This window comes from Melospiza georgiana, chromosome 28, assembly GCF_028018845.1.
Source record: "Melospiza georgiana isolate bMelGeo1 chromosome 28, bMelGeo1.pri, whole genome shotgun sequence".
Classification (NCBI taxonomy): Eukaryota; Metazoa; Chordata; class Aves; order Passeriformes; family Passerellidae; genus Melospiza; species Melospiza georgiana.
The window spans coordinates 4,755,499-4,782,684 of NC_080457.1; the positions used below are offsets into that span (position 1 = coordinate 4,755,499).

Consider the following 27,186-nt stretch of genomic DNA (forward strand, 5'->3'; position numbering starts at 1 on the left):
TGTCACTGCCCTGGGAAAGGACCAGTGTCCCTCTTGGGCTGGAAACCTTCAGGATACCTCATGCCATGAAATATTGGGAGATAAATGTGTCTGTCTGTGGGGGAATTGATACAGGGGCATAAAACCCTGCACATCACCAGCTCCATCCCCTTGCGGCCTTGGCAGCAGCACCAAATCCCTGAGGGGTGTTTGTGAAAGGAGGGGGTGAACCCAGAGCAGAGAGCCCAGAGGGATGAATCCAGAGCAGAATCCAGGGGGATGAATTCAGAGCAGAATCCAAAGGGATGAATCCAGAGCAGAGAGGCCAGAGGGATGAATTCAGAGCAGAGGGGGTGAATCCAGAGCAGATTCCAGAGGTGTGAATCCAGAGCAGAGAGTCCAGAGGGACTAATCTAGAGGGATGAATCCAGAGCAGAGGGATTAATCCAGAGCAGAGGGATGAATCCAGAGGGATGAATCCAGAGGGATGAATCCAGAGCAGAGGGATGAATCTAGAGGGCCAGAGGCTGTAGTTTTGGCTGGGATGGTGCCCATGCTGTTGGAGTTGCAGCACTGGCACTGCCAGGGGTCACAGCCTTGGCTCTGACCCACATGGAGCAGCAGGTATGGTGTGGGAAGGGAAGAGAGTCAAAAATAGCATTTCAGGGAAAACTTGCCCTCCCTGCAATCAGAGATAGGAAGAAGGATCAATTGTCCTGCAGCTGAGGATGCAGACTGTGCCAGACAGTCATTAAAGGCATTTTCCTGTGCCTGCTGATGTGGCTCTGCTCTCAAACTCCATCCCAAGCCTGCTGGGAACTCACCTGGGGTTATTCCAGGGACATGGGGACTCTGGCAGGTCACAGCAGGCACCAGCCCTCGCTGCCCCTCTCCCTGCAGGCTGAGCCCTCCTTGCACCTTGCCAAAAGCTGGATGAGGTTCCCCTCAGCTCATGAAAACCCTGCCTGGGATGAGATCAGCTGCCTGCTGAGCAAGCTGCTCTGGGGCCGATCCTGTGGGACTGGCTGTGCTTGCAGCAGCTGCTGACAGACATGTGGGTGTTGTGTGTCCACCTCGTGTTTATGGAGCTGTTGTCCTGCAGGAACAGCCCAAGGGGAAAATGAAAATGTTGTGCAAATGCTGAGAGCTGGAGAGGAGAAGCTCCAGGGAGAGCTCAGAGCCCTTCCAGGACCCAAAGTGGCTCCAGGAGAGCTGCAGAGGGACTGGGGACAAGGATGGAGGGACAGGACACAGGGAATGGCTCCCACTGCCAGAGGGCAGGGATGGATGGGATATTGGGACAGAATTGTTCCCTGGCACAGGGTGCCCAGAGCAGCTGTGGGCGCCCCTGGATCCCTGGCAGTGCCCAAGGCCAGCCTGGAGCACCCTGGGACAGTGGGAAGTGTCCCTGCCATGGTGAGGCTGACACTGGGTGGGTTTAAAGTCCCTTCCCACCATTCTGTGACATTGAGAATCAGCCTGGCAATGTGCAGCTCCCCTCCAAACTCTGCATTTCTATAAGTAAGAATCTCTTTGTTTATGCACCTGTTTTTCATGGCAGCTTTGCCACAGGGAAAAAAGCATTTTTCACATGATCCAACACATTTTTTTTAGCTATTTCTGCAAATCCAGACTCCTCATGGAGTGAGGCAAAGGAAAAGTAGAAATAGGTCAGGTATTTAAATAAGATGTAGTTGTCTCTCTTCACAGCAAGTTGCCTTTTTTCTGTCTGTGTGAATTGTGCTAATGTAGCAGGGAATAAAGACAACAAAGGGAAGCAGAAGTGCCAGCATTTTCATTCTGGCATTGCAGCTTCAGAGCCCTTTACTTTGCAGAAGTGATACTGAGACCACTCTGGAACATCTCAGCAAATGCTCCTGAAATAATAACCCTCAAATTGCCTGCTCAACCTCTCTGAATACATGAAATCCACTTAAAACCCTGCCTGTCATTTCTGCTGTCACGTGAAAAATTGATTTCCCGGCTCCGAGCCTCGTCCTTGGTGCCTTGCAGTGTCATGAATGCATAATATTAAGGAGACACAGGGAAATTTTTGTGCTCTCAGGAATCATCTGGCTTGAAATGCAGACAACAGGCTGCCCTTGGTCGTTTGAGGTGGGTTTGGATTTCTCAGCTTGGCTCTGTGTTCCAGGAGTGCCTGTGGCTGGTGCCACCCTCCTGCCAGGCCTGCTGTCACCTCAGCTTAGGCTGCTCTCCCTGCTCCTGCTCCTTGGAGAGGAATCCACGATGAAAATCCCCTTTTTAAATATCTGCACTAATGGCAGGACTTGGTTCCTTGAGTTTAAAGTTTTGTGATGGAAGGAAAATTTTCCTTTCAAAGCCGCCCCAGCCTTTGTTCTCCCCAGGCTTTGTGTTTCCAACACCAGTGCTCCCAAGCAGAGCAGGGATGATGTCCATGATTTCCATCATGTCTGAAATTTGATTAGACTCAAAGTGTGTCACTGGAGTGCTGCAGTGCTGATCCAGAGGTGATGTCAGGGCTGGTTTGAGCTGGGCTTTCCCTCATGGGCAGTTGGAAGAAGCTTTTCCCTTCATTGTAAGAGCAGGGACTGCTGCAGCCCCATCATCCTCACTCTTCCTTCCTGCCCATCCACCTCCTCATTCCCTGCTGCAGTTACTGCTCCTCTTCTCTTTTCTGCCCTGGAATTCTCCTCAGTGCCCATCCATCCCCATCCTTTGTGTTGAGGGAGAGGTCAGATTTCCTCAGGACCTTTTACATTATTGGGGAATTTGGGTGTAGATGAGATTCACCAGCCCCCAGCACCCCAAGAACAGCTGTAACCTGTGCAGACATCCCTCAAACACCACCCCAGGAGCAGCAAACCCCAAAGTGCTCTGAGAACCTTCAAGATCTGGGTTCTTCCTCCTGACAGCCCTGGGCTCTGCTCAGGGATTTTCCAGCAGCACCAACCTCAGTCCAAGCTGCTCCTTGGCTTTCTCCTGGTGTGTTTAACCCTTTTTGAGCCCTGTCTTCTCTTCAGGCTTCTCCAAAGGGCTCTGGGTGTGCTCCTGCCCCCGGAATCAGAGGTTCAGAGCTGAAGCCTGGCTGATGATGGAGCAATGAGAGCTGTGCCCTGAGTTCCCCTGACTTTGCAGCTTCCCCTTCTGCCTTCACCCCCAGCCTGACCCTTCCCTTCGCTGCCATTCTGCAGAAATGGGGACGTGGTTTTATCCTGCCACGTCCTGCCCATCCCAGGGGGGACAGCACAAATCCCGGGGGTGGGACAATCCCTGTGCCCAGCGCTTCTCCTTCTGGCCGTTCTGAAGAGGAGGGACCTCAGCATCAGGTTAAAAGCCTGTCATTAATTGAAGGATGATTCAGCTGAAGTGTCACCGTGTGGATGCAGGGAGAGGAGGAGGAGGAGGAGGAGGAGGAGGAGGAGGAGGAGGAGGAGGAGGCGGCGCCTTCCTCGCTGGCCCCGAGCCACCATCCCCCCCTCCCTGTGCGCTCCCATTCCGCAGCAATCCGCGGTTTAACAGCCGGGAATGAGCTGGGGGTGCGGCCAGGGTGGCCCTAAAGCCACGGGGGGATGCTCGGGGGTGTCACCCCCGTGTCGCGGTCCCCAAGGTCGCAGGGATGGAGAAAATCCCATCTGGAAAAATCCCCAGCAGCGCTCAGCACAGCCCCGTCTCCCTTCTCCTGCCGTTTCTATGTCCTCTGAAGCTTTAGCTAATTCCTCTCTCTGTTTCCATTAGAAAAGGAGAAAAATCTGGGTTTTCAGATCAGTTCTGCCAACAGAGGCGGCTGTTCCAGGCCAGCGGAGGGGAGTGAGACGTGTCCGGGGCTGACAGAGCGAGGTTCCCCGGGCCGGAATGTGCCCTGGGGCCGGCTCAGCTCAGCCCTGGGCCGGACTGAGCTGTCCGGAGCCCCGGGGAGCCGCTGCCACCGCACATGATGTCACCGTGTCCTGCACTAAGTAGGTCACGGTGACACCGCTCAGTGCAGCGCTCTGCAACTGAAAACCCCTCCGAGAGGGGACTCGGAGCGCATCCTGCTCATCCAGGGGTGATCCTGCTCATCCAGGGGTTATCCAGCAATGGGTGACAATAAATGAACCCACCCCGCCGCTCTGCGCAGCCCCCTTGGCATCGGCAGCGCCGAGCATCAGATGGGATGAGGGAGATCCAGGTTGCTATGGCGACCCGGAGCTGCGAGCAGCGCTCTCCAGCATCCTTCCTTCATCCTTCCATCATCCTTCCTTCATCCTTCCATCATCCTTCCTTCATCCCTCCATCATCCTTCCTTCATCCTTCCATCATCCTTCCATCATCCCTCCATCATCCTTCCATCATCCCTCCATCATCCTTCCTTCATCCTTCCATCATCCTTCCTTCATCCTTCCATCATCCTTCCATCATCCTTCCTTCATCCTTCCTTCATCCTTCCTTCATCCTTCCTTCATCCTTCCTTCATCCTTCCTTCATCCTTCCATCATCCCTCCATCATCCCCCCAGCCCCCCCGGCTCCCCTCATCCCCCCACAGCCAGCACACACGGCTGGGGTGCTCCCCAGGGTGGCAGAGCCCTCCGGGCACATTCCCAGCTCGGCCTCAATGTGTGTGGAATTTCAGGGAGCTGAGCTGTTTGTCATGCTCACACTGAGCTGTTCTGGGATGTGCCAACCCTGCTGCCATCCCCTGTGCCTGGTCACAGCCCTGCTGCTGCTGTCCCCGTGGTTTCCAGTCCCTGAGCTGGTGATTTCAGCACAGCAAATTGTCCTCTCTTATCCCTTATCTCATATCCCTCTTATCCCAGGTTTCAGCTGCTTCCTGCAGTTTCACTGGCACAGGTGGATCCCAAGGAATAATGAGAAAAAAAGCAGGGAATTTCAAAGGTGTCCATGCTATTTGTGTTCCTGTCATGATTTTGGGTGATCTCTGGGAAGCTCAGTGGCTGCTTCCCCCTTGTTGCCAGGCTCTAAAAATATCCATTGAATTCACAGCCCTGCAGTGGGAAAGGCAGAGCTGCTCATCCCTGGAGGTTTTTTGTGTACCAAAGTGAGAGCACAGCTCCTCTGGGCTGTTGTTTTCCAGTGTAAAGCATCCATCAGCTGTTGCAACACTCCTTGCTACTCCAGAGTCATTGCCTCTTGTAAATCTGAGTGGAAAACAGATGAATAATCCACACCTTTGTCCTCTGCACCAACCCCCCGCACCTCACAGTCTTGCAGATGTTGAACAAACACATCCCAGGTGCCTGAAAGGTGCTGGATTCCCTTCAAAGTAATTTTTGGGGAGAATTTTTACCTTCCTTAAACTTCAGCTGGCAGGATTTGATCAGCAGCTGCTGAACAGTCCAGGAGCATCCTTTGAGGGGGGACTTTGCAAATGTGCCCCAGTAAATGTGGGGTGGTAAATTCATGGGGCCATGGCAAGGACCAGCACTGGGAAGAGAATACAAGGAAAGATTTTTGCTGTTTCTCAGCCTGCCCAGGGGTTGAGCCCATGATGTCCCAAACAGGAGGCAGCTCTGTGCTCATCCTCCTAAGTGCTCTTATTTTATTTATGTGCTGGTGCATTTCTAATGCCAGGCTCTTGGCATCACCCCCCATGTGCTGCTTTCCTCTGCTCCAGCCAAGCCCTTGGAATCGTATTTTTGGCATGGTGGTTTTTATAAAATATGGAACGCTCCAGCATCCTGAGGCCACGGATGAGCTCTGACTCCCCAAAGCTCTGCCAGGCTCAGAATAGCTCTGAGATGTGACTTCACTGAGGCTGCAGAAGAAGCTGCAGCTCATCCCTGCAGCACATGGGGCTGGGATGTGTCCCTATTGTCCTCCCTGCTGGCACTGCCCTGGCCCAACCCTCCCCACCCTTTCCCTTCCCTTCAAACATCCAAATTACATTGAATTCTGAGTGAATTTAATGCACAGAATCATTCAGCACTTTGGATTGGAAGGGACCTCAAAGGTCATGGAATCCACCCCCCATTCCTGTGGTGTGTCAGGGATCAGGGAAGGGGCACTCTGTGGGTTTCAGAGCTCCCTTTGGGGGGTTATGTGGCAGGGTGGGGGATCTGCCAGGGTGTTCCATCCCTCATCCATCAGCCCTGGCTGCCATGGGGGCTGGGAGCTGCCTCCACCTCAGGGGATTGGGAATTTTTTGTTTTGCCTGCTGGAGGAAATGAAATATTTAACACAATATTGGTGCTTTTTTAACTGGGTTTTTTTTTAGCTCCTTCATTACTGCAGGTTCCCAGGAAATTCCCTGTTGAGTGAGCCTGTGTTTTTCCTCCACAAAACCCCTGACCAGCTTCAGGGAGTGCTCATGGGGGATAAATGGCATCAGGCACTGGAAGCTGATGGCACAAGGGTGGGAAAACCTGAGACTTCTCTCTGAGTTTCATCCAAAGAAGAATTCCCAGAACTGAGGGAATCTGGAGCCTCCTGTGCTGGGTGGGCAGGGAAGGGGGAAATTTATCCATTGAATGGTTTGAATTGGGAATTTATACATGGAATGGTTTGGAATTTATACATGGAATGGTTTGGGTTGGGAGGGGAATGTATTCATGGAATGGTTTGGAATTTATACATGGAATGAGTTGGGTTGGGAAGGAAATTTATACATGGAATGGTTTGGGTTGGGAGGGGAATTTATCCATGGAATGGTTTGGGAGAGGAATTTATCCATGGGATGGTTTAGGAGGGCAATTTATACATGGAATGGTTTGGCTTGGGAGGGGAATTTATCCATGTAATGGTTTGGGTTGGGAATTTATGCATGGAATGGTTTGTGTTGGGAATTTTTCCATGGAATGGCTTGGGTTGGGAATTTATCTATGGAATGGTTTGGGTTGGGAATTTATGCATGGAATGGTTTGTGTTGGGAATTTATGCATGGAATGGTTTGGGTTGGGAATTTATCTATGGAATGGTTTGGGTTGGAAATTTATCCATGGAATGGTTTGGGTTGGGAATTTATCCATGGAATGGTTTGGGTTGGGAGGGACCTTGTGCAGGGATATCTCCCACCAGACCAGGCTGCTCCAAGCCCTGTCCAGTCTGCTCTGGGGTGAATTAATAATCCCAGAGGGGTAACAAGCTCCAGGCCTGGTTTTAGCTGAGCTCAGGTGCAGCTGGGCCAGGCCTGGGGTTCAGGGGTTCAGGCAGTCAGGGCTGGCCCTGGCTCAGCAGGAGGATGGAGCTTGGCTGAGGTTGGGATCCCTCTCTTGGGTGTTCCATGGTAGGAACAGGGACATTCCCTGGGTGTTTCCACTCTGCCCATGCAGTGACACACACAGTGATGGGTCAAACAACTTTGGGGGCTTTCCCAGCACAAAATATTGCTTTGGGGTGCAGCCCCATGGCTGGGTCCTGCCTCATGAGCCCCCCTTGGGCTGTTTGGGGGTTTCACAGCAGCCTGGCTGTTGGGAGGAGACCCCCTGCCCCATCACCTCAGGATGCTCTGCCAGGAGCACCTAAACCAAAGGGGTTTGCAGAAATATTTCCCAGCTCTGTGGCATTCCCAGCTCTCCCTGTGAGGGATGATTCCCAGCTCCTAAATCAGTGAGGAGTGAAGTGCAGCTCACAGACTGATCTAGGACCTCCCAGCCTCAGGATCAATGGCAATAAATGCACTTTAGGAATGAGAGAGCCAAATATTTAATGGACTGGGGATTTTTATTTAAGGGTTTTTTTAATTGAATAGTATTTTATGTAGTTAAATAAACATCATATAATTTTATTATAATACAGTTAAATCATTATAGAACTATATATTAATTATATTATATTATATTATATTATATTATATTATATATTAGAACTAGAATATATCACATCATATATATAATATATAATATTATATAATATATGATATATAATATATGATATATAATATATAATATATGATATATAATATATAATATATGATATATAATATATAATATATATTATATATTATATATTATATATTATATATTATATATTATATATTATATATTGTATATTATATATTGTATATTATATATTGTATATTATATATCATATATCATATATCATATATCATATATTATATATCATATATTATATATTATATACTATATATTATATATTATATATTATATATTATATATTATATATTATATATTATATATTATATATTATATATTATATATTATATATTATATATATGATGTGACATGTTACATATTATATGTTACATGTTACATGTTATGTGTTATATATTACATGTTACATATTGCATATTATGAATAATGTATTAATATAATATGTAATATATAGTATAAATTAGATCTATTATAGATATGTAAATAGATATATAATATAATATAATATAATATAATATAATATAATATAATATAATATAATATAATATAATATAATATAATATAATATAATATAATAATTTATATATAAATATTTAATGCTCATCTCAACCAAAGGGGAAGGAATACACCTGAATGTGCTGCAGACACATCATGGCAAAGGCCCAGCAGTGTTTCCTGTTTCATCCTCCCCAACATTGTGGCAGCTGCTGTCCTCTCAGGAAAGTGGCTTTAATGGCTCAGACAGGACTCAAAGGGCCCATCTCAGTGCAGCTGGCTTGGCTCTGCCTTGCCCTGTGCATGGGACACGTGTGACACTTTGCACTGTGTCATCAACAGTTCCTGTTGCTCATTAAAAGGGAAAAGCAGCGTTGTTGTCACAGCTCAGCAGGTGATGATGAAATTGGTGTCACCCAGCAGCTCCCAAAGCCAGGCTGTGCTGTGCTCTGCTAACCCAAAGGGCAAGGCTCAGCCAGAAAGGCTTGAAAGGCCCTTCTTAAGTGCAGGGGTTGAGTTCTCAGCTCACAGTTTAGCCTGGTGCTTCTGCTGCACATTAAAAAATCCCTTCTGAACAGGCACTTCTGGCAGCCTCTGAGGTGATCTGCCTGAGCACACAAAAGAAATACACTGTAAATATTTGCTGGTTTTGAAGATGGAAAAAAAATGCAGTGTCTCAAGTGTCACTTGAGTGCAGATAATGGTGAAAAACCACACGGTGAGGAGGCAGCTGTGCTCAGCTCAGTGACCTTTCCCAGCATCAGAATGCCTGCAGCAGCTGCTCTGACCTTTGACTATGGAAATTCTCCTTTTGATCCTGACTTGAGATCCCCTTGATTCGTGTCTGGCTTTCTTTGTAGCCTCTTTTCCGTGGCTTTGATCCATCCTAATGTCTGATTCTGGCAAGGCCACCTGGCTCTGAGGAGCTCTGAAAAGCCACAGAGGAACATCCTGTGAGCCCTGAGAGGCTTTCACAAGGCAGGTTTTGCAAAGCCCTTGTGGTTTCAGAGGTTTTCATCTCCCTCATGGCACGTGTGAGTCACAGCCTGCCTGTGTGTGTGTGTGTCTGTGTGTCTGTGTCTGTGTGTGTCTCTGTGTCTGTGTGTGTCTCTGTGTCTGTGTGTGCATCCCCTGCAGTCACAAAGGGCTCCTGTCTGGTTCCTCCTCTCTCAGGAAGGTGTGGGGTGAAGGGAGCTGCCTGAACAGGGTGCAGAGGGGCTCTTCAAACAGCCCAGCAGCCAAGGCAAGAAGGAAAGAGGGTGTTAAGCTGTTTCTGGATCACACAGGACTGTAAATTGTTGCTTTGAACCTTTTACAAGAGCCAGGGTGTTCTAACAAGATGGATGGGGAAAGTCTCTTCTCTAATTTTCTCCCTCTGAGAAGGATGGGGAGTGCCAAGCAGTCACAGGGATGATGCTGTCAAAATCATCTGAGTTACATATTATGAAATTTATGCTCTGAGTTGTAAGAGCTTAAATGAGAGATGCAGGACTCCAGGTGGCTCTCCAAAATGCAGTTTATTATATCCAAAATGCAGTTTATTGTATACAAAATGCAGTTTATTCCACCCAAGACATTACAGCAGTTCAGGGTTGTGGGTGACAGAGCTGTGCCTACAGCTGTCAGCTCCAGAGACCCCTAGTTTAGGTCACAATGCATTCTATACTTTTCTTTTTGTTACAATGCATCCTATACTTATCTTTGCTGAGCATCTTCATACAGTAGAACCAATCTATACCTTAACTTTTATCTCTAGCCCATCATAACTCCTGTAATTACCATATTCATGTTACTGTTCTCCAATCACTCAAAGTCAGTACATTACAGTTTAAGCCAGAAGTTGTTTTTCAGTTTTCTTGCAGTGGAAAATTCTGAGACCTTTTTTCTACTTACTTGTTTACCTGTGTTATCTTCCTGCTTGTTTGAGGTGGGTTTATCCTTTGCTCTAAGTCATAAAACCTCTTGCTTCCATCTCTATTCCTTCATCAGACTCTACATTTAAAAATCTTTCTGCCAAGCATCTGTGAGACTTTCTTGTCAAACTTTCATCCTTCCCAACATGGAGTGTGTAAATCTCTTCTGGCAGTGGGACCTGGGGCTTTGGAGCTGCCACAGTTGAGATGTGGGAGAGGCAGAGCTGCAGCTCTGGAATGAAATATCCACCCAGGATTATTGATATGTGATGCCCTTTGTGTCGTGGCTCCCTGGGACAGTGACTTTGGGATTCTTGTGGGCACATGAAGAGTGGCAGCTCCCACAGGCTGGGGACACAAAGGGCACACGAGGTCTCAGTGCAGGTTTTGCTCCTGTACCCCTTGGGAATTCAGCTATTCCTGTTTTTCTCTGCTGAAGCTGTTGTGGGAATAATTTTCTCAGTAGTTTTTCTTCGAGCCCATTGCCCTCAGTATCATTGCTCTGCAAGCTGCAGAAACCCACAAGTGCTTGGGTGAGATAGACCCTGATGCCTGCCCTGCCCTGCCAGCCCAGCCTGGGCCCTGAACCCTCTTGAGACAACACTTATCTGTCCCCAAATGTCACTTGTTGTACCTCAGATACGTCCTTGTTTATTACCCATCTTATATCCAGTGGCTTTTTACACCCTGCTCAAGAAATTCCTCCCTATGAGGGTGGGCAGGCCCTGGCACAGGTTATTCCATGGATGCTCCATCCCTGGCACTGCCCAAGGCCAGGCTGGACAGGGCTTGGAGCCACCTGGGACCGTGGAAGGTGTCCCTGCCATGGCAGGGGTGGCACTGGGTGTGAAAAGGCACAGACAAATCCCACTTCCAATCAAACTTGAGCTGAAAAATGAATTTTCATGGCATAAAACCTTTGGGGACTTTGGACAAAGGATGGAGGGACAGGACACAGAGAATGGCTCCCACTGCCAGAGGGCAGGCATGGATGGGATATTGGGAATTGGGAATTGTGCCCTGTGAGGGTGGGCAGGCTCTGTCACAGGTTATTACATGCATGCTCCATCCCTGGCAGTGCCCAAGGCCAGGCTGGACAGGGCTTGGAATCTCCTGGGGTAGTGGAAAGTGTCCCTGCCATGGCAGGGGTGGCACTTCATGAGCAAAGGCAGAGACAAGCCCCATTTCCAATCAAACTTGAGCTGGAAAAGGAGTTTTCATGGCATAAACTTGTCCCACCACCTTTTGGGGACTTTGGGCAGGGGATGGAGGGACAGAGGGACAGGGAATGGCTTCCCTGTACCAGAGGACAGGGATGGATGGGATATTGGTAAGGAATTGTTCCCTGGGAGGATGAGAGGCCCTGGCACAGGTTATTCCATGGATGCTCCATCCCTGGCAGTGCCCAAGGCCAGGTTGGAGCCCCCTGGGACAGTGGGAGGTGTCCCTGCCATGGCAGGGCTGGCACTGGATGTGGTTGAAACTTGATGGTCCTGAAGGTCCCTCCCAACCCAAAGCATTCCATGATTTTATGGCTCCATCATTGTCACCTCTCTGTCACCACACCTGGCCTGGAGAGCTGATTGAACCTTCCCTGGAATTTTCATATCCCTGTTTGTCTCCTTAGCTCTTGTTAGGAAGCAGAGCCTTGAAAATTGCCTTTTTTTAGACCTCTTGAGTTTCTCTCTCCCTGCTTCCTGTGTTTTTTGTTTTTTTTTTCATGCAGAATATAGCTGCTGCTTTTTTGGGCTCTTTTCTGCAGCCTGCCTTCATCTGGGAGCCTTTTCAATGTTTTTTTTCACGGCTGAACCCTCTCAGAGGCTGAGGCCAGGATCCAGGTGAGGCTGACATGAGGTGTCACCATGATGGGCTGTTCTCCATCCTGCCCCTCACATTCCTCACATCTTGTGTGCAGCTGCAGCCTTCCTTGGAGCCAGAGAATCACAGAATATCCTGAGCTGGAAACCAACCAGTGAGCCCACAGTGCTGCTGCCTTTCCAGAGAGAGGCCTTGCTCTAAACTCTGGGAAGGTTTGATGGTTTAAAGCAATCCCCTTTGGAATCCATCCCAGTGGGTTCATTGCTGCTGAGCCCTCATTTCACACTTGGTTGCACACTTGGTTGAAATCCCTCTGGTTTGTTGTCATGAAAATCAGGCAATTACTGTGCTGGCTTTGCCATCTCTACCCAAATCCTGCTGCTGAAAAGAGCTCATTTCCCACTCTGTCCATGGGACAGCAGCTCATTTAAAAATCCTGGGAAAGCTTCACAAAGCCCTGTTCCATTGGAGCCCTGGCAGGGATGGGGCTGCAGCTCTGGTGCTGCTGTCCCTGGGGTGTTTCCATTTCCCCATCCCTGGTTCTGTGTTCCCAGTTCCCATTTCCCCATCCCTGCCTGGTTCTGTGTTCCCAGTTCCCATTTCCCCATCCCTGGTTCTGTGTTCCCAGTTCCCATCTCCCCATCCCTGGCTGGTTCTGTGTCCCACCTCCCATTCCCCCATCCCTGGTTCTGTGTCCCAGTTCCCATTTCCCCATCCCTGGTTCTGTGTTCCCAGCTCCCATTTCCCCATCCCGCTGTGCTCCCACTGGGGAATGTCTCATCAATGACTCTTTGCTGTGTTCTCATCCTGTAGCTCCTCCCAGGGCATTCCAGCTCATCTGGGCTTGTTTTTGATTGTGGAATCATGGAATGGTTTGGGCTGGAAGGGACCTCAAGGCCCATCCAGTTCATCCCCTTTCCACTTCCCACTACCCCATGTTGCTCCAAGCCGCATCCAAGCTGGCATCTCCTGTATTTACATTTATTTAACAATACACTTGTTCAATTTCTCAGCCTTACATGTCTTGTCCTCACCAAAACTGCCTCTGATCTTTCTGCTCTCCTTCCCTTCCCCATTCCCTTCCCACCACGTGCTGGTGCTGTCTCTGTGCTCTGTGCAGCTCTCACAGATGTCTGTGGCCATTTCTGTGCCACTTGCCTTGTGTTTCCCCCGAGGTGCTGGATGAAATGCTCACTCAGAACTCTCACATTTCATGGGCCAGTGATCTGCTTCCACTCAGAGCCCTCCTTTCCCTGCTCCTTTCCCTTTTGCCAGCATTCCCCCAGTGCCTGCTCAGCTCCTGCAGTGGCTCAGGGGCTGCTCTGGCTCTGGGTTGTATGTCCCACACACATGGGACGTGTCCCACACACATGGGATGTGTGTCCCACACACATGGGATGTGTCCCTGCTCACATGAGCTGTGTCCCACACACATGGGATGTGTCCCACACACATGGGATGTGTGTCCCTGCTCACATGGGATGTGTCCCTGCTCACATGGGATGTGTCCCACACACATGGAATGTGTCCCACACACATGGGATGTGTCCCACACACATGGGATGTGTCTCACACACATGGGATGTGTCCCACACACATGGAATGTGTCTCACACACATGGGATGTGTGTCCCTGCTCACATGGGATGTGTCCCACACACATGGGATGTGTCCCACACACATGGGATGTGTCTCACACACATGGGATGTGTCTCCCTGCTCACATGGGGCTCCCAGCACAGTTTTGCCTCCTCCTGTGAGCCAGGAGATCAAGGGGAGATGGGGAGGAGGAGAATTGCCCCAGTCCTGCAGGGTTCACTGGGCCAGGAAAAGGCAAAGAGCAGCCCCAGCCTGGGCTCAGCAGCTGTGGCTGGTACTGCTCAGCTGTAGGAGAGGCTGTTTCCACCCTAAAATATTCCCTGTGTTGTGTGAAGAGCTGATTTTGTAGAAAGCACCAACACCTTGGTGTTTCTTATAGAATAATAAATAATATAATTATATAATATAATAATATTCATATATTATATAATATATAATATATAATATACATCAAATATATCATATATATAATATTATACATATAATTAGAATAGAATAGAATATATATAATATAATATAATATAATATAATATAATATAATATAATATAATATAATATAATATAATATAATATAATATAATATAATACAATATAATACAATATAATACAATATAATACAATATAATACAATATAATACAATATAATACAATATAATACAATATAATATAATACACCTCGGTGTTTCTTATATAATAATAAATAATATAATTCTATAATATATTATATTATATTATATTATATTATATTATATTATATTATATTATATTATATTATATTATATTATATTATATTATATTATATTATATTATATTATATTATATTATATTATATATTAGATATATATTATTATACGTATTATATTATATAATGTAATAATAAAATAAACCCTTTGGTGTTTATTATGAACAGAAATCACTGTGCTTCATCCCATACAGACATTCCCTCGTGGCTCCCTCATCCCTGCAGGGTAGGAGCAGTGCTGGATCCTGACTTCCCCCAGAATCTCTTTCCCTGTTCCATCCTTCCAGCAGCCTCAGGGGTGCTGGGGCTGGGTCCCTTCTCTGCAGTGCTCAGCACCCACACCCTGCTGTCCCTTGGGGTGGGGTTATTGCCCAGGAGGAGCCCAGGAGCAGCAGCACCATCACATCCATCCCTTTGTCCTGATGGACTTGACTTCATCAGGGCTTGGGGAGGAGCCAGGGCTGGACTCAGCCCCAGCAGTGCCACAGGGGATCCCTGGGGGGTTTGGGTGGGGAGGGACCTCAAATCCCATCCAGTTTCACCCCTGCCATGGCAGGGACACCTCCCACTGTCCCAGGGTGTCCCAGTGTCCAACCTGGCCTTGGGCACTGCCAGGGATCCAGGGGCAGCCCCAGCTGCTCTGGGCACCGTGTGCCAGGGCACAATTCCTCATTCCCAATCTCCCATCCATCCCTGCCCTCTGGCAGTGGGAGCCATTCCCTGTGTCCTGTCCCTCCTTGTCAAAGTCCCCAAAAGGTGGTGGGACAGGTTTATGCCATCAAAACTCCTTTTCCAGCTCAGGTTTGATTGGAAGTGGGGCTTGTCTGTGCCTTTGCTGCCCTCAGGGTCCTGCTGAGCATCACTGATCTCCAAAGGGTATTTCTGTTGTGTGTTGCCCTTGTCTATGATTCTTTGTTGTCATCCAGGGTTGTTCTGCTGCATCTCCATCCCAGCCCCTCCCTTTGGGATGTAAATTCAGCAGGAGCTCAGGAAGCAGCTCCCATCCAAGCAGTGATGGATGGGGAGGTCTGGCTCTGCTTTCCCAGCTGCTGCAGCAGCTGTTCCCTCCCTTGGGGCCCAGAGCAAACCTGGGCTGTGCCACTGCTGCTCCAGGGGCCAGGCTGGGCTGGAAACCAGAGGGAATTTCCTTTTCCTGCCCCTCCCTGGCCTCAGCCCAAGCTCTGGAGCAGTGGCCAAGAGCCCTGAGGTGCAGCAGGTCCAGCTGGGGCTGGTGGCAGGGCTGGTGGCCCCAGCAGGGACACCAAGGAGGGTTTGTCAGCCCTAAGCACTCACAGATCCCTGGGGATTGCTCCATCCAGGAGCTGCCCTGCTCCCCCAGATGAAGCTTTAAGGCTGAACCCTGACATGGAGAAAAGCAGCAGGTGATGAGTGAGCTTTGGCAAGGTGGCATCTGGGCATGAGAGAGGAGCAGGGAAATATTAATTTAATGGGATTGTCACACATGGGAAGGATCAGAGCATCTTCTCCATATCCCTCCATGCCAGGACAGCGTTGGCTTCACTCAGATCTGTGTTCAGCTGATTCTCCTCATCCCAGCAGGAGCTGAGACCCAGCCTGATGCAGCTTCCTGCAGGTCCCACAGCCACAGGGCAGCAGGAGCTCCAGATTCCCAGGTCCTGCTTGGAGTCAGAATTCAGATTATTGAGGCTCTGTCTTGGTTTGGAAAGCCAGGAGTCTGCTAAGGAAGGCAGGAGCCTCCCCTGAAATGGAGAATGTAAACCCTCCCCACCCCTCCAAATTGGTGTAAATTTTAAATTAAGGGGCTCTCAGGAAAAAATATGGGAGCAGGAAATAACAGTACTTTAATAGGGAAAAGGAAAATAAATAAAAGGATAAAATAAACAATGCAGTACACTAGAACAACACTGACAGAGTCAGAACCCAGCCTGACACCCTGTGGGTCAGGGTGTTGGTGGCAGTGCCATTGGAATTGTGGCTCAGCCCTCCTGCAGTGTCAGGGGTGGTTCTGCTGGAGCAGGGGGATCTGCAGAGAAGGATGTATTCTGCCTCTGAAGATCCAGGGGAAGGAGAGGCAGCTGCTGTTCCTCTGGGGAATCCAGTGCAGAAAGCCGTGCTGGTGTCTCAGAACCTCTGGATTATATCTGGGTAGCAATGCTTGGCTCCTCCCTCTGGGCTCACATGTCCCAATGGGATGTTACAGTTCTTATCAGTCATGCAGTGACATTCAATAGCTGTTATCAGCAATGTCCCCTCCTGAGGGAGGTGTGAATGTGGTCACTCAAAGAGAGAGATAAGGCAAACTGCCCACTTGACAAAGGTAATCTGCTGTACAGATGGTAATTGAAAACATCTTGCATTGCAATCTGGAACAGGTTCCTCTCCCCAGATCCTCTGAACTTGCTGTGGGACAGGAAAAATCCTCCACCCTTATCCCTGTTAGGGACACTTGGTGCTGGAGCTTTTCCCAAGGAGCCTCTGAGAGGCTCCTCTGGGTGTGCAGCTCACTCCTCTAAGACACAGCAAAAATAGCAGCCTAAGCTGGGATTGCAGCCTCAGCTCAGCCAGGCAGGAGTAAATAACATTAAATACCTGTAAGAACATTAAATACACGAGGGCTTTGTGTGCTGGGGCCTGCCAGCCCCTTCCACCAGCCAGGCATTGTTATGGAAGTGGTGAAAAGCTGAATTTGGGAACTGCAGCTTAAGGGATGTGACACCACCTGAAGAGTCTGTTCATGGAAATGGAGTAAAAACTGCACAGAGGACCTGGCACTAGAAATGCTGGAATAGCTCAAACAAGGCAGGACCTGGGGTCTGGGAGCCAAACACAGGGAATGGGATCCCAGCACATCCCCCTGGAGCATCCAGAGAGGCAGCAGAGTCAATGTCAACCATTCTAAACCACTCAGCATTATACTAAAAATGCTGGAAATGTGGGAATTTGAAGTGTGGGTGAGGCCACAGGAGAGAATTCCCAAAGGCCAAGTCCTTGGATAGCTCTTCCCGCTGGTGGTGGCTCGTGGGGATGGATCTGCTGCAGGATTTTCCTCTCCTGGGGGATCTCTGGGGGTTCTTGGCTGGTCCCAAGGGATCGTGGCTGGAGCTGGGCCCCATCAGCTTTGCCTCAGCTTCATCCCAGCCCCTGGAGCAGCCAGGCCATCAGTGGGGCCATGGCATTGCTGGGTGCTTCCCTTTCTTCATGGAAAGGGCTGGTGAGCACTGACACAGCTGCCCAGGGCACGTGGAGGTGGCACTTGGGGACACAGATCAGTGGTGGCCTTGGGGGAACAGTTGGGCTTGGTGATCCCAGAGGGTTTTTCCCACCTGAATGATTCCATGATTTATGATTTCTCTGCTTATGGCACAAGGATTTTATTTGGGATTTGGAGCAGGGGCCTTTATGGCCTTTAGCAAAGGGGGACATTCGTGCCAGCCATCCTGGCCCTGCTGTCCTCATGTCCCCACTGGCAGGGACCCCAACAGCCACACAAACCAATGTGGGGGGGCAGAATGTCCTGATTCACTCATGGGAGTCATGTTTGGTGGCAAAACTGGGTTAGGGGGTTCAAAAGCTGCAGGGACAGGGTTTTGTCCCAGCCAGTTTGGTCTGTCTGTCTGTCTGTCTGCCTGTCTGTCTGTGAGGGAATTGGGAACAGCCAGCACCCCATGTGTGATTCCTTCCTCTGTTCCAGGCTGTGTTTCAGCCTGAGCTCAGCCCAGGGATGTCCCTGTCACTGCTGCAGGCACAGAGCTGGTGCCAGGGCTGGTGGCATGGGGTGCCCAGGGGTCACTGCAGGGCATTCAGGGGCAGTGCCCGAGCTGGCAGCAGCCCCTGGGCCCTTTGGCCTGGTCTGTGCCCTGCCCATGGAGCTGAGGCCTCCCACAGGATCCCAGTACAGAGGTTGAGGCTTCACAAGGCCAGAGCTGGGCTCAGAGCTCAGGCCTGGCTTAACACAGAGTTGTGGCTTGGCTGCAGGATGTGCCTGACCTGAAAACACCCATCCCATCTGTGGCCACCCCATCCCATGGTTCCCATCCCATGGATCCCATCCCATCCCATGGATCCCACCCCATCCCATGGATCCCATCCCATGGATCCCATCCCATCCCATGGATCCCATCCCATCCCAATCTGTTTGTTCCACCCCATCCCATCTGCTCTGTCCCATCCCATCTGCCTCATCTTGTCCCTGCCCACCCTGTCCCATCCTGTTCAGTCCTACTTGTCCCATCTTGTCCCATCTGCATTGTCACATTGAGTCATTCACGTCCCACCCCATCAGCCTCCCCTGTCCATCTCACCCTGTCCTGTGCCGTCCCTCCATCCTGTCCTGTGCCATCCCATCCCATCCCATCCCATGGATCCCATCCCATGGATCCCATCCCATCCCATGGATCTCACCCCATGCCACCCCATTCCATAGATCACATCCCATGGATTTCATCCCATCCCAATGATCCCATCCCATGCATCCCATCCCATGGATCCCATCCCATCCCATCCCATCCCATCCCATCCCATCCCATCCCATCCCATCCCATGGATCCCATCCATTCCCATGGATCCCATCTCATGGATCCCATCCCATCCCATCCCACCCCATCCCACCCCATCCCATCCCATCCCATCCCATGGATCCCATCCCATCCCATCCCATCCCATCCCATCCCATCCCATCCCACCCCATCCCACCCCATCCCATCCCATCCCATCCCATCCCATCCCATCCCATCCCATCCCATCCCATCCCATCCCATCCCATCCCACCCCATCCCATGGATCCCATCCCATCCCATCCCATCCCATCCCATCCCATCCCATCCCATCCCATCCCATCCCACCCCATGGATCCCATCCCATCCCATCCCACCCCACCCCACCCCATGGATCCCATCCCATGGATCCCATCCCACCCCATGGATCCCATCCCCTCTGACCGTGTCCCTCTGTCCCCCAGGGAGAAGCGCTCCCTGCACGTCTCTGTCACCAACCCGGTGCAGTGCAGCCTGCACGGCAGGAAATGCACCGTGTCCGTGGAGACCCGGATCAACCAGCCCCAGCCGGATTTCACCAAGCACCGCTCGGGCTTCGTGCTCTGCGTGCCGGGCAATTAGCGGCTCCTCCCTCCCGGAGCGGGGCCGGGACCGCCCTCCTCCCGCCGGGATCCACCGGGAGATGCTCGGCAGCGACCTAAAGGTGCCTAAAGCAGCCTCAAGAAGCTCAAGGTCTGGAAAACCCCAATTTCAGGGGTTTAGAAAAGCCAAATTCGCACGGAATGAAGACCTAAAATAGCTGGTGACTTGTTCTTCACATTACAAACCAGGCTGGAACATCAGGAGAGCGCTTCCTTTGGAATCAGACTGAAAAAAAAGAGTTTCTAGGTACTTCCACCACCCCTTCTTCCCTTTCCCACGTTGATTCCTCAGCCCCTCTCCGCTTCTCCCTTCCATGCTCCTTCCCCTGGTGTCAGTCTTTGCAGCTTGATGCAGCCTCCAGAGGAGGAACCAAAGATGCCCAGCTCAGGGAGTCGGCTTCTGTAGGGCCAGATCCCACAGAACCGGGGCCAGGCTGGGCAGGGAGGGTTCCCTCCCACACTCCACACTCCTGCAGCCCCCAAGGTTCATGGAGACACCTCCAGAGCTGCTGCTTTCCCTCGGGAATTCATCAACCCATCGAGGCACCTTGGCTGGACAGGGGACTTGCAGTGCAGGCCTGGATTCGTTAATCCTGCATTGCTTTTTTTGCCTTAATTACCCCTCCAAGGGCCTGGAGGAGGTGGGACCGTGTGGCCTTGCTGAATTTTGGATGATCCACGTGGCTTTGTGTCTGTGCCAGCGTTGGGGTGAGCCCAGGAGCAGGAGGAGTTTGGGGGGCCAAGCTTTGCACTATCCAACATGAACCTGGCACAGCCCCAGCTGCCAGCACCAGGCTCCTCTCCCTCCATGAGTTTTCCTGGCTCTCCCACAGTGGGCTGTGGGTTTTGGGGCGTTGGGCTCGTCCTGCCCAGCCCAGATAACCCCGAGCTCTGTGTTGATGGATCTCCTCAGTGGTTTATTCCCACTGTGCTGGGCACTGCTGTGGTTCCTGAGCAGCCCAGGCTGGTGGGATTTACATTGGGATTGTACATTGGGATTTACATTGGGATTTACATTGGGATTGTCCTGGCACTGCTGGTCAGGTCAGGATTCCCAGCCCTGGAGATGGGGGTGCTGAGGGTGACCCCACCTCGGGGCCAGCAAAGGGGAGCCGTTGTTTGATGGAGCATTTTGGGAATTTGAAAGCCTGGAAGAGGCTCCTCAGGCACAAAGGTTTCCTGAAGCTGTGCCATGGACACGGGGCACGGGACAGGTCACTGCAGCCTTGGTGTCCCTCTGGCCAGGGAGAGACAGGGATGTGGAGCATCAATGAGCACGGGGAGCCCCATGGCAGAGCTCCCCATTCCCATTGTCCCTGGCCTTGGACCTGCCCCGGGAGCATCCAGCACCCCCAGCCCCTCTCGGGGTGCAGCTCTGGGATGTCCCTTGGGCAGGGGCTCCCCCAGACCCCCAGCACCAGCCCAGGGCCAGGAGGTGACAGCGACAGCCCCGACCCCGCCAGGCTCACACAGCACCCCGGGATCACCCCAGGAACCTCCCAGCACCTCCCTGGACCCCAAACCAGCTCCCCTGGAGGGCACCCCCAATGCCAAAGCCCGAGACCCCCCCGGCCGTGTCTGTGCCTTGGGATTTGCACTTCTCGCCTCCGGTCCCGGTGCAAACGTCCCCGCCCCGGGGTGGGATCAGCACTTTTGTCCCTCCAGGAGAATGGGGGGATGGAATCGGGATGGACAGCAAGGAATTGCAGCTTGGGAAATGATCTCCTACCATGAGATGGCAATATTGTATGTGATGAGATGTGTCTTATAAAATATATTATCTGTTCCTGCTCTGGTTTTATATATATATATATAAAATATATATATAAATATATAAAATATATATATTCTTGGTTTTCCCATAAATTAACTATTTCTAAATTGAAACTTGGATTCTCAGCCGGGGGCAATAATGCAATGAACCTTTTTTTTTTTTTTAAATAAATCGCTGATATTTTATGTGTAAAAGAGCATTAAAAAAACCCTACTATAATGGACCTGGATTTTGTTTACATAATTCACTGCAATAAATAATAAAAGAAAGCAATTAGCTCCATCCCACCGTGGCACTGCCCGTTCCTGATGATGCCCGGATGGATTTCCCAGTTATCCCAGTTATCCCAGTTATCCCAGTATCCCGATTTTCCCCCTCGGTGCTGCCGCTCTCCCACCACGGGGTGACCCCGGTAACGCGATTAAAGCGGCGGCTGCGTTAAATCTCTGTCGTCAACACAAATCCAACCTCCGAGCGCAGAAAAGACTCGGCCACGAGCCGCTGCCGTGTAATGGATGGTCAGTGCATTTTTATTTAATCAGCACAGTACAAAAATAAATAAAAATAAGGGGAGGGGATTAAATTACAGGCACACTGAGCCCCATGACACAGTCGGTCGGGTTATAAACCACACATACTTACAAACACACTATACACATACATACAAAAATGAGACAAATATAAATTAATAAGTAACAATACCCACCAATTTGGTCAACAAAGATCTACAGAAGAGATTGCACTAAAAAAACGTACGTACACATGTATCATTAGCAGGGTCCAATGTACAGCCATGAAGAGCTTCAAGTGAAAAATCAAAAATAAAAATAAATGGCACGTTATTTCTCCCTCTTGTTCGCCAGTTTAACGCCCGATGGACCAGAACTAAACTAGAACTGAGCACACGGAGAAAAGAAAACGATAAAACCCAAAGAGAAGGTCTCAGTCCCCAGGCCTGATACGGGAATACCGGCTCGAGACTGCGGTGTCGGGGTGGTGGCGGGTCTTTGTGCATGGGTGTAATTTTACAGCCATCTCTCATTAAGGTTTTTCTTTTGATTATTATTTTTTTATGCGTTTTTTCCTTTTTTTTTTTTTAATCCCGAAGACACAAAATGCTCCTGTTTGCATGCGCAATACCACTGGAAAAGCAACAATGACAGAAGAAAGGTTTTTTTTTTTTTTCTCTTTCCCCCCCGCAGGTCTGCAGTTCGTTGGGTTTGTTCTAGAAGAATTCATATAGCAGCATGTGGCGGCTCCCCTTGCTTGCACACTCAAGTAGATCCTTTACACAATACTCATGACCAGTGCACGATGGGAACAAGACATTTCACATTGATCTCATGAACAGTAGCGGTGATTCCCGTCACCCGGACCCGCTCGGGAATTCGAGTCTCTTCAAAGAAAATAAATAAAGGGGAGGGGGAGATGAGGGAGGAAAGGGGGGTGGGGGGGTCCCCGGGCCGTGCCCGCGTCTCTGTCCCGGTGAGTCCCGACCGGGCCGGTTCAGCCGCCTGCGCTGGAGCCTTTACAGGAATTATTCTCCTTTTTTTTTTTTTAATTTTTCCCCCCTACCTGGGCTCTGTCTCGGTGATGCGGTGACCGGCGGAGCCCCGCTCCGCTCCCGGGGGATATCGGCTGGGGAAGGGATTCTCGTCATCCCCCCCATCCATGAACCGCTGGGATCAATCCATGGCGGAGCCGCAGCATCCCCGGGCCCGCAGCACGGGGAGGGCAAAGCGGCGGCTGCAAAGCGGCGGCGCGGGAGGGAACCGGGGCTCAGCGCTCCGGTCCGGCGGCGGCCGAACCCCCCGTGTGCCCCCCGGGATGGGGAGGCGGCGGCTCCCGCCCTTCCCCGCCGGGCAAATCCCCCCGGGAGCGGCTCCGGGGGGCGGCGGGCGCTCACCGGTCGAGGCCGATGAGCAGCCGGCCCTTCTCCTCGGAGCCGCTCTCCTTCTTGAGGTCGGCGAAGACCTGCGTGAAGTAGTGCGGGTCGGCGTTGACCTGCAGCATCTTGGGGCTCATGAGGTCGATGATGGAGAGGCAGCGGTCCCAGAAGGCCTCCTTACAGCTCTCCACCAGGAAGGGCTTCAGCGGGTACGAGATCTCGTTGCCCATGTAGGAGTAGGAGAGGTACAGGCAGGTGAGCAGCACTGCCTGCAGTTCGTGGTCGCTGGCCACCTCGGCCGAGATGACGTCCCGGCACAGCATGTAGAGGAAGACCACGTTGGCCGGCGTGATGAAGCCCTGGTCCTGCCAGCCCTGCAGCAGCAGCGAGCGGTCCACGGAGCGCAGCCAGAGCACGGGGTCGGTGGGCGAGAGGTGCTTCAGGCGGTAGCAGCGGCGGCACAGGAACTCGCCGAGGCAGCGCAGCAGCTCGCTGGTGGACGCCTGCACCACGACCCGGCGCGGGGTGGCGGCGGCGGCGGCGGGCGCGGCCGGGGGCGCCTTCTGCGCCGAGGCGAGGGCGGCGGCGGCGGCGGCGGGGGGCGGCGGGGGGGCGAAGGTGGCGAGGTTGGCGCAGGAGAGCGATTTCTTCAGGTTCTCGTTGTTGAGGTGGGTCACGTTGCTCTGGTAGCCGCCGTTGGGCTGCACCTTCTTGGAGCTCTTCTTCTTGGCGGAGACGGCGGCGATGCGCTTCCAGGGCAGCACGGAGATCAGCGAGTGCCGCTTCAGGCCCTTCTCCTTCGCGTTCTTGCTGTTCTGCACCGCCGTGTAGTGCCCCACCGTGGCCGCCCCCTCCTCGAACAGCGGGGCCTTCCGGTAGCTCGGCGACAGCGACAGCACCGTGCCCATGGCGCCGGCCGCCCGGCGGGCGCACGGCGGGCCCCCGCCGCCCGCCCCGGCCCCGGCCCCGGCCCCGGCCCCGGCGCGGCCCGGCCCGGCCGGCCCCGCTCTCGCTGCTCCGCCGCCGCCGCCGCCGCCGCCGCTCAGCGCCGCGCCCGGACCCGCCCCGCGCCGCGCGCGCTCCCGCCGGCGCAGTGCGCGCGCCCGCCGCCCCGCCCCTCGCCGACACGTGCGCCCGCCGCGGCAGCCCAGGCCACGCCCCCTCCGCGACAACAGATGCTGACGGCCACGCCCCCAGCTGCGCAGACCCCGCCCCCGAACGGTGACAGCCGGCGGAGCCCCGCCCCCTCACTGCCTTCAATGGTTTGTGCCCGCCCCTGTCACTCCAAGCCACGCCCACACATCCCAGGCCACGCCCCCCACTGTTTATGAATGACGGGTGCCCCGCCCCTCACTGCCCTGGCTCCGCCCCCGGCCCCGCTCCGCGTTGGGGTCCCGGAGGTCGCAGAGCCCGCGGAGCCCCCGAGCCCCCGGGCAGGGGCCGGGCACGACAAGGAGGGGAAAAGAATAAAAAGAAACGAAAATAATTTTTTAAAAATCCTAAAATTCAGATTTAAAACCCTTCTCCACCGGCATCCCGAGCCGCACCCCGGATTCGCACCCGGGCCCCGCACCCCGCACTGCCCTGGCCGCTCTTTGCCCGCCCGGCGGGGCCTCCCCAGCTCCGGGCCGGGGAGCGAAGGTACCGGGGCAATGAAATGCCCGGTACCCCGTTCTGAGGCCGGGCCGGGTTTGGGGAACGCGCCTGCAGCTCCCGAAACCCCCGGGTACCACGGCTCTGCTTGGAGCCACTGCCCGGCCCAGCCCAGCGCCCCTTGCCCGGACGGGAATCCCATTCCCGCTGTGACCAGGATCCGACACTGGGATCCCATTCCCACTGTGGTACCGAGATCCCATTCCCACTGTGACAGGGATCCCATTCCCATTGGCACCGGGATCCCATTTTCACTGTGACCAGGATCGCATTCCCACTCGCATCGGGATCCCATTCCCACCGTGGATCCCATTCCCACCGTGGATCCCATTCCCACTGGCACCGGGATCCCATTCCCGCCGGTACCGGAGCAGCGCCGGCTCTGGCGGGAGGCACCGGCAGCCGCGGCCCCGCCGGGCTCTCCGTGACCTGCAGCGACGCTCAGAGGCCGCTCCGGCTGCGGAGAGCGGAGCCCGGCACCGAGGGAAGCTCGGGCACGTCCCGGTCCGGCGCCAATGACCCAAATTATTTTTTTCATTTACACCTATTTATGCCCAGGCCTAGACCCGCGGCTGACAATGGCATTCCCGCAGCAGGGAAATCTCAAAAAAAAAAAACAAAAAAACCCCAAAATCTCCCGTGAGGACAGAACTGTCCCAAAAACCTGCCTGACCATCACAGCACATTTTAAGCCACTGTGGGAGCTGGTTTTTGGGGAGTGGTCCAGGCTCTCTCCTCCCAAAAACACGGGGACAGTGACAGCCCAGCCTGGTCACTGCTGTCACTGAGAATTCCCTTTTTCCATTAAAAGATCCTCCAGATCCAAGCAGCAATTTTCAGCTTTTAAATTCAGCCTTATGAAGTTTAAGCCAAAAGGGTTTAAAACCAGGCTGCACAATTTGAGGGGGTTCATCCCTAATTTTAACACACTTGGAGGTGCCTCAGAAAACCCCATTGCTCCAAAGGCAATTCCAGGGACTGATGTGTCACCAAAACCCCCTAATCCCACACAGGGCACCAAAGCTGGTGTCACCACAGCCCTGCTGCCTCAACCTGCTCAGGTCCCCTCAGCCCCGAGCACAGGGCCCTGCCAGCCTGGTCACATTGTGACATTGTCACCTGTGAGGTCAGGATGAGCTCTGTCCCTCTGGGGGATGGCAGCTGGAGCAGGACATCATCCCCAGCAGGGACACACAAGGAGGGCAGAGTTGGGTGGGATATTGGGAATTAGGAATTATTCCCTGTGGGGCCAGATTGGACATTGGGGCTTGGAGGAGCCTGGGACAGTGGGAGGTGTCCCTGCCACGGCAGGGCTGGCACTGGGTGCTGGTTTAGGTGACATCCAACCCAAGCTCTCCCGGATTTTATGACTGCCCATCCATCTCCACCCCAGCCTCTGCCCATCCCATGAACGGATTTCCTTTCATTCACCCACCATCAGCACCTAATTCAGCAAATCCCATCCAAATGACACCACCCTGGGGAAAATGCCACTTCAGGGGCATCACAGTGAACAGGACAGAGATGTTTGGGGAAGAATCTCACTAATCAAAGTTTAAAAAATGAATTATTTTCCTTTTTTTATGTAACTAGAAATGCATCTCTCTGCTGCCTGAGATATAAGAGCAGAGTGAAACCCACCACATTTTCTAGTTTCTTTCCTGCACCACCTGGTGTCCCCGGAGTTTCAGCTGTAAAAATTCAAGATGTTGTATCAAAGACACCCTAAACCTCCTCCCCAGCCTTTTGAGGAATCTGGGCCTGGCAGGGCATGATCAGGAAAGGCTGGAGGGGTGAGAGGACATTTAATCCATTTTCCAACATAATAATTATTATTATTATACATTCAATGCACTAGAACTTGTTGTGCCAGTGTCATGTCACAATCCATAAATCTTTTCTGATGCCAACTCAAACATTCCCATCTGGTGTTTCCAAAACATGGTCCCCAAGGATGCTCTCGTGAGGGATGAGCCCACCCTTCCTAAGTAAAGGATCAGCCCTGGTGGCTGAAGACAGGAGACAGAGGATTTTGAAAAAAAAATTCTTTATTGGAACTCATCTGAACATCAGATATACCTGGTGTTGGTTAGCAAGAACCGTTTGTACATTTGATATTGATGGTGCCAAAAACCCAAACAGCGACTGACTGGAGGAGATGGAAATTAAGAATAATAAAATAAAATAAAGAAAAAGGTTGGAGAGGTCAAAATGTGAACAGAAAAGGGGAAAAAATCAGCCAGTCTAAGAGTCAGCATGAAGGCAAAATATTTCCTGATAAAACAGAATCCTTTTACAAAATATAAATTTTGTAAGAAAAAGGTGGAGAGGGAAATAGAGACAGAGGGGAAAGAAAAAAATAAAGATGAGCAGGACAGAGATGCAGAAGCTTACACTGCCC

The 27,186-nt window shown here is 51.8% G+C and overlaps 2 protein-coding genes across 2 annotated transcripts in view; one reads left to right on the forward strand and one right to left on the reverse strand.

Annotated features, from left to right (window-relative positions):
• Window positions 1-21,248, forward strand: part of MYO1D (myosin ID) — a 176,078-nt gene extending 154,830 nt beyond the window's left edge. The window contains exon 22 of the mRNA XM_058041642.1: window positions 19,294-21,248. Coding sequence (XP_057897625.1) covers window positions 19,294-19,450 — 157 coding nt within the window. The 3' untranslated portion in view covers window positions 19,451-21,248. The remainder of the gene's footprint in view (window positions 1-19,293) is intronic.
• A 498-nt stretch (window positions 21,249-21,746) lies between these two features.
• CDK5R1 (cyclin dependent kinase 5 regulatory subunit 1) lies at window positions 21,747-24,078 on the reverse strand. Its single transcript, XM_058041660.1, has one exon. It carries the CDS (start codon window positions 24,038-24,040, stop codon window positions 23,147-23,149), a length of 894 nt encoding a protein of 297 aa, XP_057897643.1. The 5' UTR covers window positions 24,041-24,078; the 3' UTR covers window positions 21,747-23,146.
• Window positions 24,079-27,186: the final 3,108 nt, after the last annotated feature.